Here is a 13,919-nt window from a genome sequence, read left to right on the forward strand (position 1 = left end):
ATATCATACTACAGTTATGTGTGATGTTACTATTGGGGGTGAAGGGTATTCGGGATCCCTCTGAATTATTTCTTATAATTGTAAATCTACAATTATCAGCAAATAAAATGTTTTAAGAAATGAGTATGAGATGATCTATGCTCTAATCCCCATTTAATAGGAAAAATATAAAGCATGGAGATAATCCTCACTGTAGTTTGGATAAGATCTGGTAGGAAGTATAGGTCTGGACTCACCCAAACTGCAGTTCCCAACTCACACATCAAGACAAACTAATACAGGGATCACCAGCATTTACACTAATGAAGAACCTTTCAGAAAATTCTGGCAGCACCCATATAGAGTTGCCAAGTGTCTAAGAGATCCTGAACAAAAACTGCCCAGTTGAAAAGAACCGTTTGATCACAGTAAATTTTTTTGAGCTTTAAAAAAATTGCTTTCAGCTTTTAAGCCACTAGGTTTTGGGATGGTGTATTTTGCAGTAATCAGAATATTACATCAAGCACTGGGAGCAAGTGGTCATAACCAAATGGATAGGAGTTTTAAATTTCAGTGAGTCTACTGATTTTCAATGCTAGGATCCATCTTTGTCCCAGGCTGTTGTTCCTGAAACCCATTTTCCTGAATACATACTCTCCAGGCATGTTGGGACTGATGATGGATGGGGGCTGGGGAATGCAGATACAAAGGAAATTGAACAACCAGCCCTTGCCTTGAAGAACTCACAGTCTAGTGAGACAAAACATCAGCACGTTAAACGGCGTGAGAACAGTTATAAGGCAACAAATCTGCAAGTTCAAACTAATATACTACAGCACAAATTGAATGCATGTGGCAATGTATGGCTACCCAAACAGCAGGATGGAGCTAGACATTTTGGACCCTGAAGGCAACATTTTAGAAAGGGCCCCCTTTCCTTTGTTAACAGTGAAATAAACATCCCCAGCAATGCAGGAGCTAGTTGGATGATATTAACACTTCTGAAGAAAGAAAAGGGAGGTAATTTCCCAGGACAGTTATTTTTGTTTCAATTTTCCCTTGTTCTGTGTTCCTGATATGTGATTTGGGGGTAAGCTACAATTTTCCTGAGCATCCATTTCCTCATCTATAGGCTGGAGATAGCAATCAGAGAGTAGTTGGTTGAAAGTCAGGAAACCTGACTTGGAATCTCAGATCTATCATTTACTGTGTGCATGACCTTGGATACATCACCTCCCTCCCACCCCCCTCATCAATTTCCTCTTCTGTGACATGAAGACTTTGAGCTCAATGGTCCAGAAGATCCCTACCAATTCTGACACTCAAGGCCACAGACAGTTCAAGGGTTGTTGTGAGGGTTTAAAGAGTAGGGATGATGAATATGAAACTACTCTGTAAGCCATAACGTTATACAGATCCTGGAAAAATCAATATGATCCAGTTCAGCACTGGGTGCTGTATGTAAGCAATGAATCACCGGAATGTATCCCCGAAACCGAGAGCACACTGTAAACACTGTATGTTAGCTAACTTGACAATAAATTCTATTAAAAAAATAAAAAAATAATAAAGTTATATTCCAGTAAAAAAAGAGAGAAAGAAAGAAGGAAAGAAAGAAAGAAAGAAAGAAGAAAAAAAAAAGCAGCCCTGTAGCTCTCCTCCAAATTTGGGGGCTTTAACATATAAATGGGTACTGTCTGTCAAGGCAGAGCCTTTGGGGCCCTTACAGGATTCTGAGAATTCTTTGTAACTACCTCTCATCAAATAAACATAACTTTGTCCTAGTCTGTCTCAGCCTCACCAAGGCATCAGCAGTGCTATTGTGATTTCAAGGCTGGGTTCTTGGCCCAACTCCCGAATCAGAATCTTAGGGACTGGGAGAACAGGGGTGGCTGTGGTGGGTCGCTCCAAGTTTTCTTCAAGACCCTTACCAATTAGTAAAGGCCCTTTTCATGGGGGCGTTGGGGGGCCCTCTTTGTTGGGAGAAAGCAGATTTCTAACTCGTCCCCTCTCCCTCCACACACACACCCATCTCCACTGTGCCTTGAAGGACACCAACACTTTGCCACTTTTCTAGCCGCAATGTGGATTTGGGAAACGCCCCTAAGTGATAAGCAGCTTGCTGGGGCATAATTTGCGAGGCCAGCTCCTCTGGTGTCCCGCGCACCAGCTCAGGACCCGACCAGGTGCACCTAGAGGGGCCCTGTGCGGGAGGAGAAGAGCTGCGGGCTTCCAGACAGGGAAGTCGGAGGGTAGCCGGGGTCTCCGGGGCAGGCGCGGGTGGTGGGAAGCTCCTAGGTGCATTCCAGTGCACAGGGGGAGGAGGGGCCGGAGGAGAGGTGCGGTCCCTTTAAGACCCCAACGCTCGCTTAGCCAGAGGAGGGGGGTGCAGTGGGGGCGCTGCGTGATGGGAAAGTCGCCGGCAGAGCCTCACACTTTCTCCCGATTTCTTAACTTTCGGGCCCCGGGAGCAGAAGTAGAGCCGCCGGGCCGGGGCGGAGACGGGGTGCGGGCTTGCAGCCGCTGCGTGCCCGCGGACTTCTCGCCTGCGCCGGGCGCCCGGCCTCTCCGGCCAAGTGGGGAGCGGGCGGCGGGCGGGCAGGTGGCCCCGGGCCGCCGCGCCCGCGCCTTGGCTCTGCCCCCGGGAGCCGAGCGAGCCGCTGCTCCCTCGTGGTGTGAGGGCGGTGATGTTTTTCCTCCCACCCACTTTTGAGTGCCCCCTCCCCCCTCGCGCGCACTCTAGCTCTCGCCACAACCTGCGAGCCCCAGACCTCGGAGGAGCGCCCCGGGGAGCTCGGAGCGCGTGCACGCGTGGAAGACGGAGCAGGCCAGTGGCCAGGTCAGTGAGCAGTGCCCGATGCCCGCTTCCTCTACCTTCCTTTCCAGCCTTTGCACAGGTGGGGCGTCTCCTGTTGGCCAGAACCGCCCCTGGACGTCCCCCCCTCCCCCGAGCTCCCCCCGCCCCCCTGCCTGACCTGCCACCCCAACTGGGCTCTCGGGTCCAGCTGCTAGTGGCCCTGGCCCGGCTGGAGGTGGGCTCCAAGGCGCCCGGGGCAGGTTAGGGACTCCGGATTCGAACTCACCACTTGCCACTCCCCGCGGGGCCTGCATATCTCCATGCTCTGGCGCTTCGGGGAAGGCCACTTGGGTAGCCACCTAAAGGGTTTTGCAGTCTCCTTAGTTATCTATCCCCTGAGTCCCGACCCTTCTTTCTCGCTTGCTGAAGTGCCCTGGACCAGAGGGTGATTAATACATGCTAAAGTTAATGAAACACAGCGGACAGGCGAGAGGCTCCTCTGTCCTCTGGACATCTGTCTCATTTTCCGCCCAGACCACTGGGGTCAGAGCTTGAGACGCTAGGCTCAGGAAGCAACGCAGCCCTGCCAGAGAGCTTAGGGCCTGGAAAGCCTGCCTTCCAGACCCTCCCGGCCCTGCCACTAACTGTGGGAATGGGCAGTTGAGTTCTCTGGGCTCCAGGGTGCCCATTTTGGAGGTGGAGTTGTTGTAGGGAATGAGATGAAATGATGGATAGCAAGGTGTTTTGCAAGCCAAACGCAAGGCATTGTTTGTCAGTCATAAGCAGCAGTGAAGGCAAGGACTCTGGCGGAGAGAGACACCCTGGGCTAGAAGTGCCGTTTTTCTGTGGCAACCCACCAGCAGCGAACGGAGTTTTTTCTTGTTGGGTGGTAGAGTGGGGAGAGGATTTCAGCTGATGGACGGGGGCCCTGAGACCCCAGTGTCTTCTTGTTGTTTGTCAGAAAGAGAATTGCTACCCTGGGGACTGTCCCAGGAAGACAGTGAATGTGAGATTACAAGGTCAGTCAAGCCTCTCTGGCGGATTAAAGAGACACTGTGGGGCGTGGAGAACTGGCTGATGTGCTCATCCCTTAGCCTTCCTTTGGGAATGTCGCTTTGGTTCTCTTCTACCCAGGAGACCTCCTCTGAGAATGTCCAGACTTCTGACACTTGATGGCCCAGATTGCCTTGCAGTTTCAACTGGGCAAGGAGCCTCTGGTCCCTTTGCTTAATGCAAATGAACTGTGTGAATGCTTGTTTCATGGAGGCACCTTCATGGATACACTTCTTTAGACACTGACAAGTTTCTCAGTCTCTTGTAAAGCCTCCTCCGCCCGCCCCCCTCCCCAGTGTTAGTGGTGGGATCTTGTTTTCTTATTGGCTTTCTTGACCGGGGCCTGGATCCCCCAAAACGTGTGTCTGTGGCCACATTTTGAAGGAACCTGGAAAAGAGTCCGTGCAAGTTCAATGGCACAACAGCCTGTGTGAAGCAGAGAGTTAATGCAGAAATAACTCCAGTTAACTGGGTCAAAGTATAATTTGAAAAATTAAGGACAGTTTGGCTCTTTGCAAGTATAAGAGTCGGCATGTTTGCTGAGCAATGCTTGCTTAGGTTTATTGCTGCAGTCCCCCCAAAAATGTCTTGAACCACATCTCTCCCCCCGCTGAAAAGAAAAAGTTAAAGGGATAAAGAGAAATTGAACGGGGAGGAGTCCTGGGGAAGGAATTCTTCTCAGTTTATATTTCTGCACAGAATACAAAGACAGGGCTTCAGATCTTGTAAATCAAAAGTGAATATTTATAAAGCGATTCATTTTCTGATGTTCTCCATCACAGCCTGGGAGGCCACACAGATGACAGGAACGCCAAAAGAGATTAATTGCTCTCTCGTCACCAACTTTTCTATTTGCTCATAACATTAGTCGGGACCCAAGAAAAGCAAAAAAAATTCTGAGAGCCGTTTTCTTGCCAGCTTGAGTTATGAAGCAATGCTACTGTTCACTGAACCGCCCCCCCCCCATCATACAAGTAAAATAACCCTGTTGGTTCTTGCATGGGGCGACCTGAAAACTGTGGTTTCAAAACTACCCCCTGAGATCCATATGTGATTGTGATAAATTGGATTTCAGCGGTTAGAAAATCTTTCTCATTTGAAGGCTTGGGGGATAAGCTTATTAAAGTAGGCTCAGAAAGAACTTCACTGGGGTGGGCAGCTGTGTTAAACTGTTCATGGAAATGATTTGCTTCAGAGGGCAGGGACGTTCTGAGTGATTGAAGCTGAGCCACAAGTTCATAGAAGGGACCAAGACATCAGAATCGAGGCCTTTGGGAGGCTAGGAACATGTTCATGATCAGTTCTTCTTTGGTTACGTAGCCGTAATTTCAAGCAATGGCTTTCAAATTACCCAGACAAGTTCATAGCATTTGAAGTATCTGCATCATGCCCCAAAAACCGTTCGGTTCTCCAGAATGATTATGTTGTATTCCTGCCAACTCTTTATACTCAATATTTAGGTTGGCCCCTCAGAAAAGATCAATGCACTCAGTTCCCATCCGGGGTTAACCCTGGATTGAAATGTGGTGTTTTTTGAACATTTAAATATGTTCAGATCATCCATTGGAACGTTTTTGCAAACTCTAGTGTCTATGGAAATGACCTGTGACTGGATCTGAGCTCTAGCAAATGTTCTGTGTTCTAAGGCTCGAAGGTTTAAGAATTTCCACCCCTTAGACTAGAAATGCAAGTCTCCTGCTTTTCAGAATTATAGTTGCTCTGATGGCCTTTGGCCCAGCAGTGTAAGGCAAACACGTTACCTATTTAAATTGGCCTAATTTCCTTTGAGGATGGCCCGTTATAAAGTTCCGTTCCACAGTGGACTTCATGTGAAAGCAATGTCTGAACGGTAAAGGTATTTAACTGCATCCATTTGCTAATTACATCTGTCTTTTCCAACATAAGTAGCCAAACTGAAGATCTTTATAGATCTTATGGAGGACACAGGAGAAGTATTATTAACCAATTTGTGCCTCATCGCTGAAGCTAACATGGGTGAACTTTCATTTCAGAAATTGTTTGGGTCCCGTGCCTACTATTTTTATCTTGGTTGCCAAAGTAGCTGTTTTGCAAATCCATTTCCCTTTTCTCCCAAAGAAAATCTCCTGAGAAATCAACTCTAATTCTGTTAAAAGGAAGATTTCAAAATGTATTTTTCTTTTTCTATGACTTGCCTGTAAGGATTTTTAGCCTTAGCATTGGATGGGAACGCCTGTTCATCTGCTTGAATTTCCCCCCACGATCTTTGCAAGACCGAAGAGGCAAGTTCTCTTTCTGACACGGGAAAACAACGCTTACGCTTACATAAGTTCTCCAGCATCCCCCCCCCCCCCCACCGCGCCAACACGTTAAAAGCTTAAGCATCAGTGATCTCCACCGGTTTCAGAGGATCTAAGTCTTTTTTTCTGCTTTCTCCCCAGGAGCTTGAATATACCGGGCCCTGACAGTTTTGAGCGGCCTCTTGCAGTGACCAAAATGAGAAAAAAGTGGAAAGTGGGGGGCACAAAGTGCATCTTTTCCTTGTTGCTGTTCTTTCTTTTCCTAGAAGGAAGCAAAACAGAGCAAGTAAAACGTAAGTGTCTCCCGTTTAAGAAACAAGATGCTTTCTTGTAATCTCTTTGAAAATGTGGTTATAATCTGTAGGGATTGAGATTTTGCCCTCATGTGGCCATATACCATTATTCTATTATTGGTTTATGCGTGAGTTGATACAACAACGAGAGCTTTGAATCGGGTCAACTCATTTGGGGCTGTTTTTCTGATTATCATATAGGTTTCATCTCATAGAACACATGACATATTAGCCTGTTTTCCTTTTCCTGTTCTAAACTGTACAAATCTCATTCCATTTTACGTAACTCTAGAAATATCTGACAGATGAGCTGGATTTTTTCCCAAATTTCAGACTCTTCAGCAAAGGTTTTCAGTTTATGAAAAAAAATAACACAGAAAAGAAAAAAAAAAAAAAGAAAAAGAAAAAGTAAAGCAGGCCCTGCCTATTCCCTTATGCTGAAAAACGAAGAAGGAAAAAACCCTTCACATGAACTGGATTCAGATGAAAAATCCTTTGAGGAAATTGAGATTCCAGGGACCGTGAGCAAATTGGATGCCGTTTATTGAAAGAACGTCCCCGCAAAGCCAGGGAATATTTCTAGAAAGTCAGCGATCCGTGTGATGGGCTAACACATTGGAGAAAGCGGAGTGGCAGGAAGGGGGGATAATTAACCCTCCTTGCCTCCACGTTCAGGAGATTTATGCGTAACTGTTGGCATCCCTGCTCTTGTTACGAGCTTTCTGCTGAAAGTAGGAGCCTCACCTTCTTTGGGCCACTTGCAGCCCTCTCTGAGGTGGACCCTTGCTCTAAATTTGAAGGAAAAGCCCTAGCTCTAGTTCCCCTTTTTGGCTGCATCAACAGAAGCACAAAATGGAGTTGGTCCAAGAGGGGCATTCTCTGCTCCACTGAACTTATTCATGAGAAGGAACCGTGAAAATCTTCTTGGTAGGAGCTGAAGCAGCATCTGAAGCCCATCGCTTAAACATTTATCTCCTTTATCAGCACAAGTTTCATAGATCAGGCATGAAGCTTGCTGACAGGGAGGACGGTGTGTTTCTGCCTCGCTGTGATTTTCATAGTAATCTCAGTCTTCTTCCCGAGACAAGTGGTGCTTTTGATTAGGCTTCTGAGCATGAGTGGCCCGTGGTGATGACCTAGCATGATGGGGACACAGGAGGAAGTTTAGCAGGGCACAGTACCAGCAAGGAAACTTGGATTGGCCTCTCTCCTGTTTTCCTCCAATGACCTCCCTCTCCCTCCAGAAAGCTCTCCTTTAAGTGGACGTGATAGAAAAGTTGTCCATCCATTCTCAGCTCCACTTACAACCCAACTGGGCCTAAAATCCTTGCTCTCTTAGGAAGAAACTTCCCTTATGACCTGTTCGCGATGGCGTCATAGGGGAAGCTTGCAATTCTTAGAAGACCGTCTCTTCTGGGAGGTCTTCCATAGATATAAAGAATTGAGGAGTACTGTCCATGCAACTTGGAGCTTAATGAACCAACCAAGGAAAAATAGGACTTACAAAATATTTACAGACCCCAAACTATCACTTTATAACATTTCCTGCTGCCTATGAATTTGTCCCAAGCCCATTGGATATTCAATTGGTGTCAAAAGGATTATATAGTAGATGGCCTAGGGCATCAGTTCTGTTCTAGTGTTTCAGGCTTTCGGTCAGATGATGAGGCTCATTCCCTGAATGAGCTGCTCAGCATCATTCTGTGTGGCCACACCCACTGTCTCGAGGACATGTACACAGTTATCTCCACTAAAGGAAATCTTAAAGCATATGCCCTCTGTATGTTGCCTTGATACATGCAGATGCGCACACACACACACACACACACACACACACACGAGGCATGCGCAGAGATTTATACGGAAGCTCCAACAATGAGAAGGCAGAAGCAGTGGAAATGTCGGTCCATTGGGGAATGGTCATATAAACCATCTGTGTAATGCGCTGTCGTGCTACCATTGAAAACGTTGCTTATTACAAATTTGATGACCCTACGCAGTGCTTAATTAATTTATTCTGAAATTTCCTAAGTATCCCCAAACTAATAATACTCATAGTACAAAACAATCTGAAAGCACCTGAGCTTTACAAAAAAAAACGCGTGTCCCTCAGCTACCAACCAGAGGCAACCATGACTAATAGTTTACTATGTATTCTTCCAAACACTTTTTCTCTGTATCGTAAAAACCTACGTAAGTACAGGTTTTGTTTTCGTTTTTTTTTTTTCTTGGCGATTGTATGTATTTTTCTGTAACCTTTCTTCAGAAGTGGGTCTAGGACATCCTTCCATGTCAGCACGTTGCAATACAACAGTACCGTATTCTTTCTAATGCCTGCATAGTGTCCAGTTGTGTAAGTGTGCCATGGATTACTTACCCATGGTCACTAGCTGTAGACACTTAGAGTGTCTCCAGTTTTTGCGATTACAACTAAGGTGTTAATGAACACCTCCAGGCACGTAGGCGAGTATTTGTGGGGAGTCCTTTGGTCAAAGTGGGTGTTCAGTGTTAATCTTGGTAAGCACAGTCACATTGTCCTTCGAAGAAGTTGTTATCAATGTATACTCCCACCGTCTGTGTATGAGAGTCCTTTTCGAATTCTTTCCCCACAAGTATAATTACTCTTTGTATCTTGGAGCCAATTTAATAGGAGAAACCATACTTCAGGTTTGCTGCACTATTTTCTTATTCTGGAGTATCTTTGCAATGAGTTTTTAGAATATTTTTAAATGTTTATTTTATCTTTGAGAGTGCATCGCCTATTTTGCAGTTAGGTTGCTTGTCTTCGTGATCCATCAAAGCATACATATTAAGGTTTTGTTATTGCAAATCTTGCTCCTGACCTTTTATGTTCAAAATATTATTTTCCCCTTTTGCCATTTGCTTTTAACTTTAAGTTGTACCTTCCCATATGGAAGGTTTAAATTTTTGTGTGGTCGGATCTGCTATTTATTTCCTTTACGGCTTCTGAATTTCTTCTTGTTTCTTGGGAGACCCTTACCACTCATTCTATTATATTTTCTTCTACTGCTTGCATAATTTGGGGTTTTACCCGTAGTTCTCTACTTCATCCGAAATTTATAGTCATGTATAGTGGGGAGCTAATTTTTTTTTTTTTTATCTGTGGGTGGTAGGTTCATGACTTACTTTTGCTCATCTTTGTGCTTCTGGAGTTTCCACAATTGGCAAGTATTACTTTAAATTTTTTTTTTAGTGTTTATTTATTTTTGAGAGAGAGAGAGAGAGAGAGAGAGAGCACGAGCAGGGGAGGGGCAGAGAGAGACGGAGACACAGAATCCGAAGCAGGCTCCAGGCTCTGAGCCGTCAGCACAGACCCCTACTCAGGGCTCGAACCCACAAAATATGAGATCATGACCTGAGCCAAAGTCGGTCACTTAACTGACTTAGCCACCCAGGCGCCCCTAATATCACTTTTAAAACAAGGATAAAAATCTGGGGAAACTCCAGGAAATGTGTAAGTGTAAGGGTAATAAACCCTCACATCTCTTCTTGCTGCCTGATGCCATTTTACACAAGGAAGCCAAGGTTTTTGATCCTTTGTGGGTTGATTTCAGTGTAAGCTTCTAGGTCAATGCAGATGCTGTGTAGCCTGTTTCCCTCCTATCCTGGGCATCAGAGTGTTAGGAGGGGGCGTGCTGTTATGGTCAAAGATGCTCACTCGGTGTAGAATCTGAAGAGGTCTGCAGAAAATGCCGCATTTGCAGAAAGCTGTTTTCACAAGGAAAGTTAGGGGTGGTTGCTGCCACTTCCTAATAGCTGATTAGCCGTGGTTATGTTCCTGTCACAGGAGACGAGAAAGGCTCAGGAACCCAGGAAATACTGATGGTGCATTGCAATGGACGAAGGAGCCATTTGTGGCTTCTGTAAAAGTTTGTTACTTTCCAGAATCAGCAAGGTTTGAGGTCTTTAGCTGGGGAAGAAAGTCTTTCTGTAACTCCATTATGCTCTGTTGTTAAAGTTGTCGTCAAAGAGGCCCGGAAGCTCTTTTGAAGTTCAAAGGAGCGTGACATTGAGTGCATAATATTCATGCAAATATGGGACAAATGAGCTCAAGAGTTTGCCTCTTCTGGCAGTTCTAACTTAGGTAATGAACTATTGATCAAAGTAGGTGGAAGAATTGAGTGTTAGGAATATTCAATTATGTATTTCAAAAGGGCCTGCCTGTGCCAAGTCTGGCAAAGGTTCTGGGGAGAGAGAGATTGTTCATGTATTTCATGCAGTCCGTTCCTGCTTTCTAAGGTGAGTTAGCTGGATCTTCTCACTCGTTATTTCTCTTCAGGAGAAAAGATTCCCCACATTCGTATATTGTAAAGATGGGCCTCCTGTGGTGCCTGCCCGGAGCTTCTCTGTTGTTAAAAGCAACCAGAGAGGTTTGCGTTTTCCTCTTCCAGATTCTCTCTTGGACATTTGAGGTGATGATTGGACAACAGAAAGAAGCAAGCCAAAGAGTAGACCCATTCGCGTCTTTGAAGCTTTTGTAGTAGAAGTGGGCGAAAGAGAAAATACTTTACATTTAGATACCTCGATGCTTTCCACAGTACATTCTTAATTTTTTAATGCTGGGGGTGCCAGTGGGGTTGGGTGTGGAGGCTCTGGTGTTATCTTATTTTTTTTAATTAAAAAAAATTTTTAATGTTTATTTTTTGAGAGGGAGAGAGACACAGAGTGTGAGTGGGGGAGGGGCAGAGAGAGAAGGAGACACAAAATCTGAAGGGGGCTCCAGGCTCCGAGCTGTCAGCCTGGACCCCGACGTGGGGCTCGAATTCATGAACCGCGAGATCATGACCTGAGCTGGAGTCGGATGCTTAACCGACTGAGCCACCCAGGCACCCCTCTGGTGTTTTCTTAGATCCTAACCCCCACGCCGTGACTTGCTTATATACCTTGGGAATGTGACTTAACTTCCCCAGCTGTACTTTCCTTATTACTACAAGAACAGGAAATCCTACCACGATGGCAATCAGCACAGTCACTTGAAAAATAAAGGAGATCGTGTACACCAAGGGCCCTGCGACAATCGCTGGCACAGTTAGGCTTGAATGAGAGGTTGGTCTGAGAGTAACTCTCTTGCAATCCACATGATATTATCCCTTTAATTTTTCAATGAGAAACTTGAAACCCAGCGAGGTCAAGTCCAAGCCAGGACCGGAACTAAAACCCAGGTCTTCAAATTCCGTGTTCTGCTCACTACCCCCCAGTTTGCCTCTAGCCGTTCTCTGGGGAAGCCAGTTCTTTCTTTTGAAGAGAAGTCCAGTCCTTTGCACATGGCAGCCACTTAACACATAAGAGATGATCCAAAGGAATGAATAAGGAACTTTGTAACCAGAATTCCTAAGAGAGGCAGTTTACTATTTGGGAGTTAAAAGGGACTAGCACTAACATTATTCAGGAACCTAAAATAAGTTAGGCCAAAGGAAATTTGTGAGGAAGGTTAAAAATATGTGCCTTTATGTCCATGCTTCTGAGATTTCCCTGACTTCTCAGTAGGATTGGAATGTCCTCAGAGTCCAGTGGAAAGAGGACTGTGCTTTAAATCAGGAGACCTGGTTTCTGGTCAGTTCTTTTTGCTTGCTGTGTGGTATTGGTTGAGTCATTCATGGTCTCTGATCTAAAGAGTCTCGACTTGTAAACTGAGGATTCTTGCTTTCTGGACGGCAGAGTAAAGGACACCAGGATAGGCACTGAGGAGGTGGGACAAGGGAGAACAGGGCTCTGGCTTTTTAGGTGCTTGGAACACACCTGGAGTTTTATCATTGTCGCAGAGCCATTGCAAAGAATACTATTTGTTTAAGATTTATAACCTGCGTGCATCTAAAAAGGTTAGATGCAGGTTATGTATGAAAGCATAGTTGCAAAGCTAACATTTTTAAAGATGAAATAAAATAGAGCCCCTTTGAAGAATGTAGGAAGAGTAGATGTTTTTAACACCTGGTTTGGTACATTAGAGTATTCACACTCTAAATTTGGCTTGTGCTTCTGGAAAGATAAAAAGAGGGGTTTGGGGGCTGTTGGCAAGAGAAAAATTACAGTTTCATCTACAGTGATTATTCCCACCTCCCACCCACTCAGGCAGTATTGATCATGGGATGTTTGAATAAAGCACATTTGGATAGTACAAGGATTCCATCTGTAACCTTGGTTTCAGAGAAGAAAGAATGGCCTTTCTTCATTGACTCTCTGTAAAGGAAGAGGGCAACTAGTAAATTATAACTCAATAAAGGTCTTTCTGTAAGTGCTAAGGCAATGTGGTCCAGACGCTTTTAACTTTGGATGATCTGGACGTACATAGACTAAATTGTCAATTACAAGGCGCCCTAAGCAAGCTTTATATTAACGTGATTTTTTTCTGATTTTAAAATAGTTGCTCAAAAAAAGCTAAGTCACCTCTGAAAAATAAGAAAATAAAATAGATTCTCATTGTTAACATTCATTAAATTTTTTTATTGTTTATTTTTAAGAGACAGAGAGAGACAGAGTGTGAGCTGGGGAGGGGCAGACAGAGAGGGAGACACAGAACCCGAAGCAAGCTCCGGGCTCTGAGATGTCAGCACAGAGCCTGATGTGGGGCTTGAACCCACGAACCTCGAGATCATGACCAGAGCCAAAGTCGGACGCTTAACCGAATCAGCCACCCAGGCTCTCATTGTTAAACATTCAGAAGACACATAAAAATAAAACAAAAGTCACTGGTAGTCTCAGTGTGTAAGGAAATAGCTAATTGGTATATACACTTCTAGCCTTTTTTTTTTTTAGAGCATTTTCCCACAATGTTTTTTTTAAATTTTATTTTTGATAGAGACAGAGCACAAGTGGGGGAGGGAGAGAGAGAGAGAGAGAGAGAGAGAGAATCTGAAGCAGGCTCCAGGCTCTGAGCTGTCAGCACAGACAGAGCCCGATGCGGGGCTCGAACTCACAAACCAAGAGATCATGACCTGAGCCAAAGTCGGACACTTAACCGACTGCGCCACCCAGGCGCCCCAGGTCTTTTTTTTAATGCTCAGCTATATGTGTGTATTTTCATACATACATGTTATTTTACAAAACGAAGCCCTGCCTTGGAACCAGTTTGGTTCATTATGTCACTTCACATCTGATTCTCTAAAATGCACCTGTAATGGTGATATATCCCATTCGTTTGAAGAAGAAAGCTGGGTGTTTGAGATATCTGTCTGTGGCAGGGCATGCAAAATCGATTCTGTTGTGACAAGTTCAAGAGCACACATCTTGAATTCTTGACCAAATAGAAAGCAAACCTCCTTTAGCAGACACTTGTGCCGCTGAGGTGCTGATAGGAAGAACAAACAAGAGCTTTGATTTTTACCCAAAGTCCTGGGCCAGAGGACATGTAAGAGATGATTTTTGCCGGAAAAATATTCGGGTCAGGTTTTACTGGGCCAAGCAGCTTTTCTGTGTAAAAGGGTCTCCACGTGGCCTTATAGTAGGGACTAATGAGAATACCATCAACTCCCGGTTATCCATGCTAATGGGAGCCTAGAA

At 45.0% G+C, this 13,919-nt stretch overlaps 1 protein-coding gene across 7 annotated transcripts in view; it reads left to right on the forward strand.

The window, feature by feature from the left end:
* Positions 1-2,416: 2,416 nt before the first annotated feature.
* CHRDL1 (chordin like 1) overlaps positions 2,417-13,919 on the forward strand; it is a 126,136-nt gene continuing 114,633 nt past the window's right edge. For 2 of the 7 annotated variants that reach the window (XM_040468473.1, XM_040468477.1), the window contains exons 1-2: positions 2,428-2,818; positions 6,250-6,401. In XM_040468473.1, coding sequence (XP_040324407.1) covers positions 2,667-2,818; positions 6,250-6,401 — 304 coding nt within the window. In that variant the 5' untranslated portion in view covers positions 2,428-2,666. Of the gene's footprint in view, positions 2,819-6,249; positions 6,402-13,919 lie in introns of all 7 variants that reach the window. The other 5 variants (XM_040468472.1, XM_040468470.1, XM_040468471.1 and 2 more) reach the window with 5 other exon arrangements.

This window comes from Herpailurus yagouaroundi, unplaced genomic scaffold (assembly GCF_014898765.1).
Source record: "Herpailurus yagouaroundi ecotype Mexico unplaced genomic scaffold, PumYag 67700, whole genome shotgun sequence".
NCBI classification, from domain to species: Eukaryota; Metazoa; Chordata; class Mammalia; order Carnivora; family Felidae; genus Herpailurus; species Herpailurus yagouaroundi.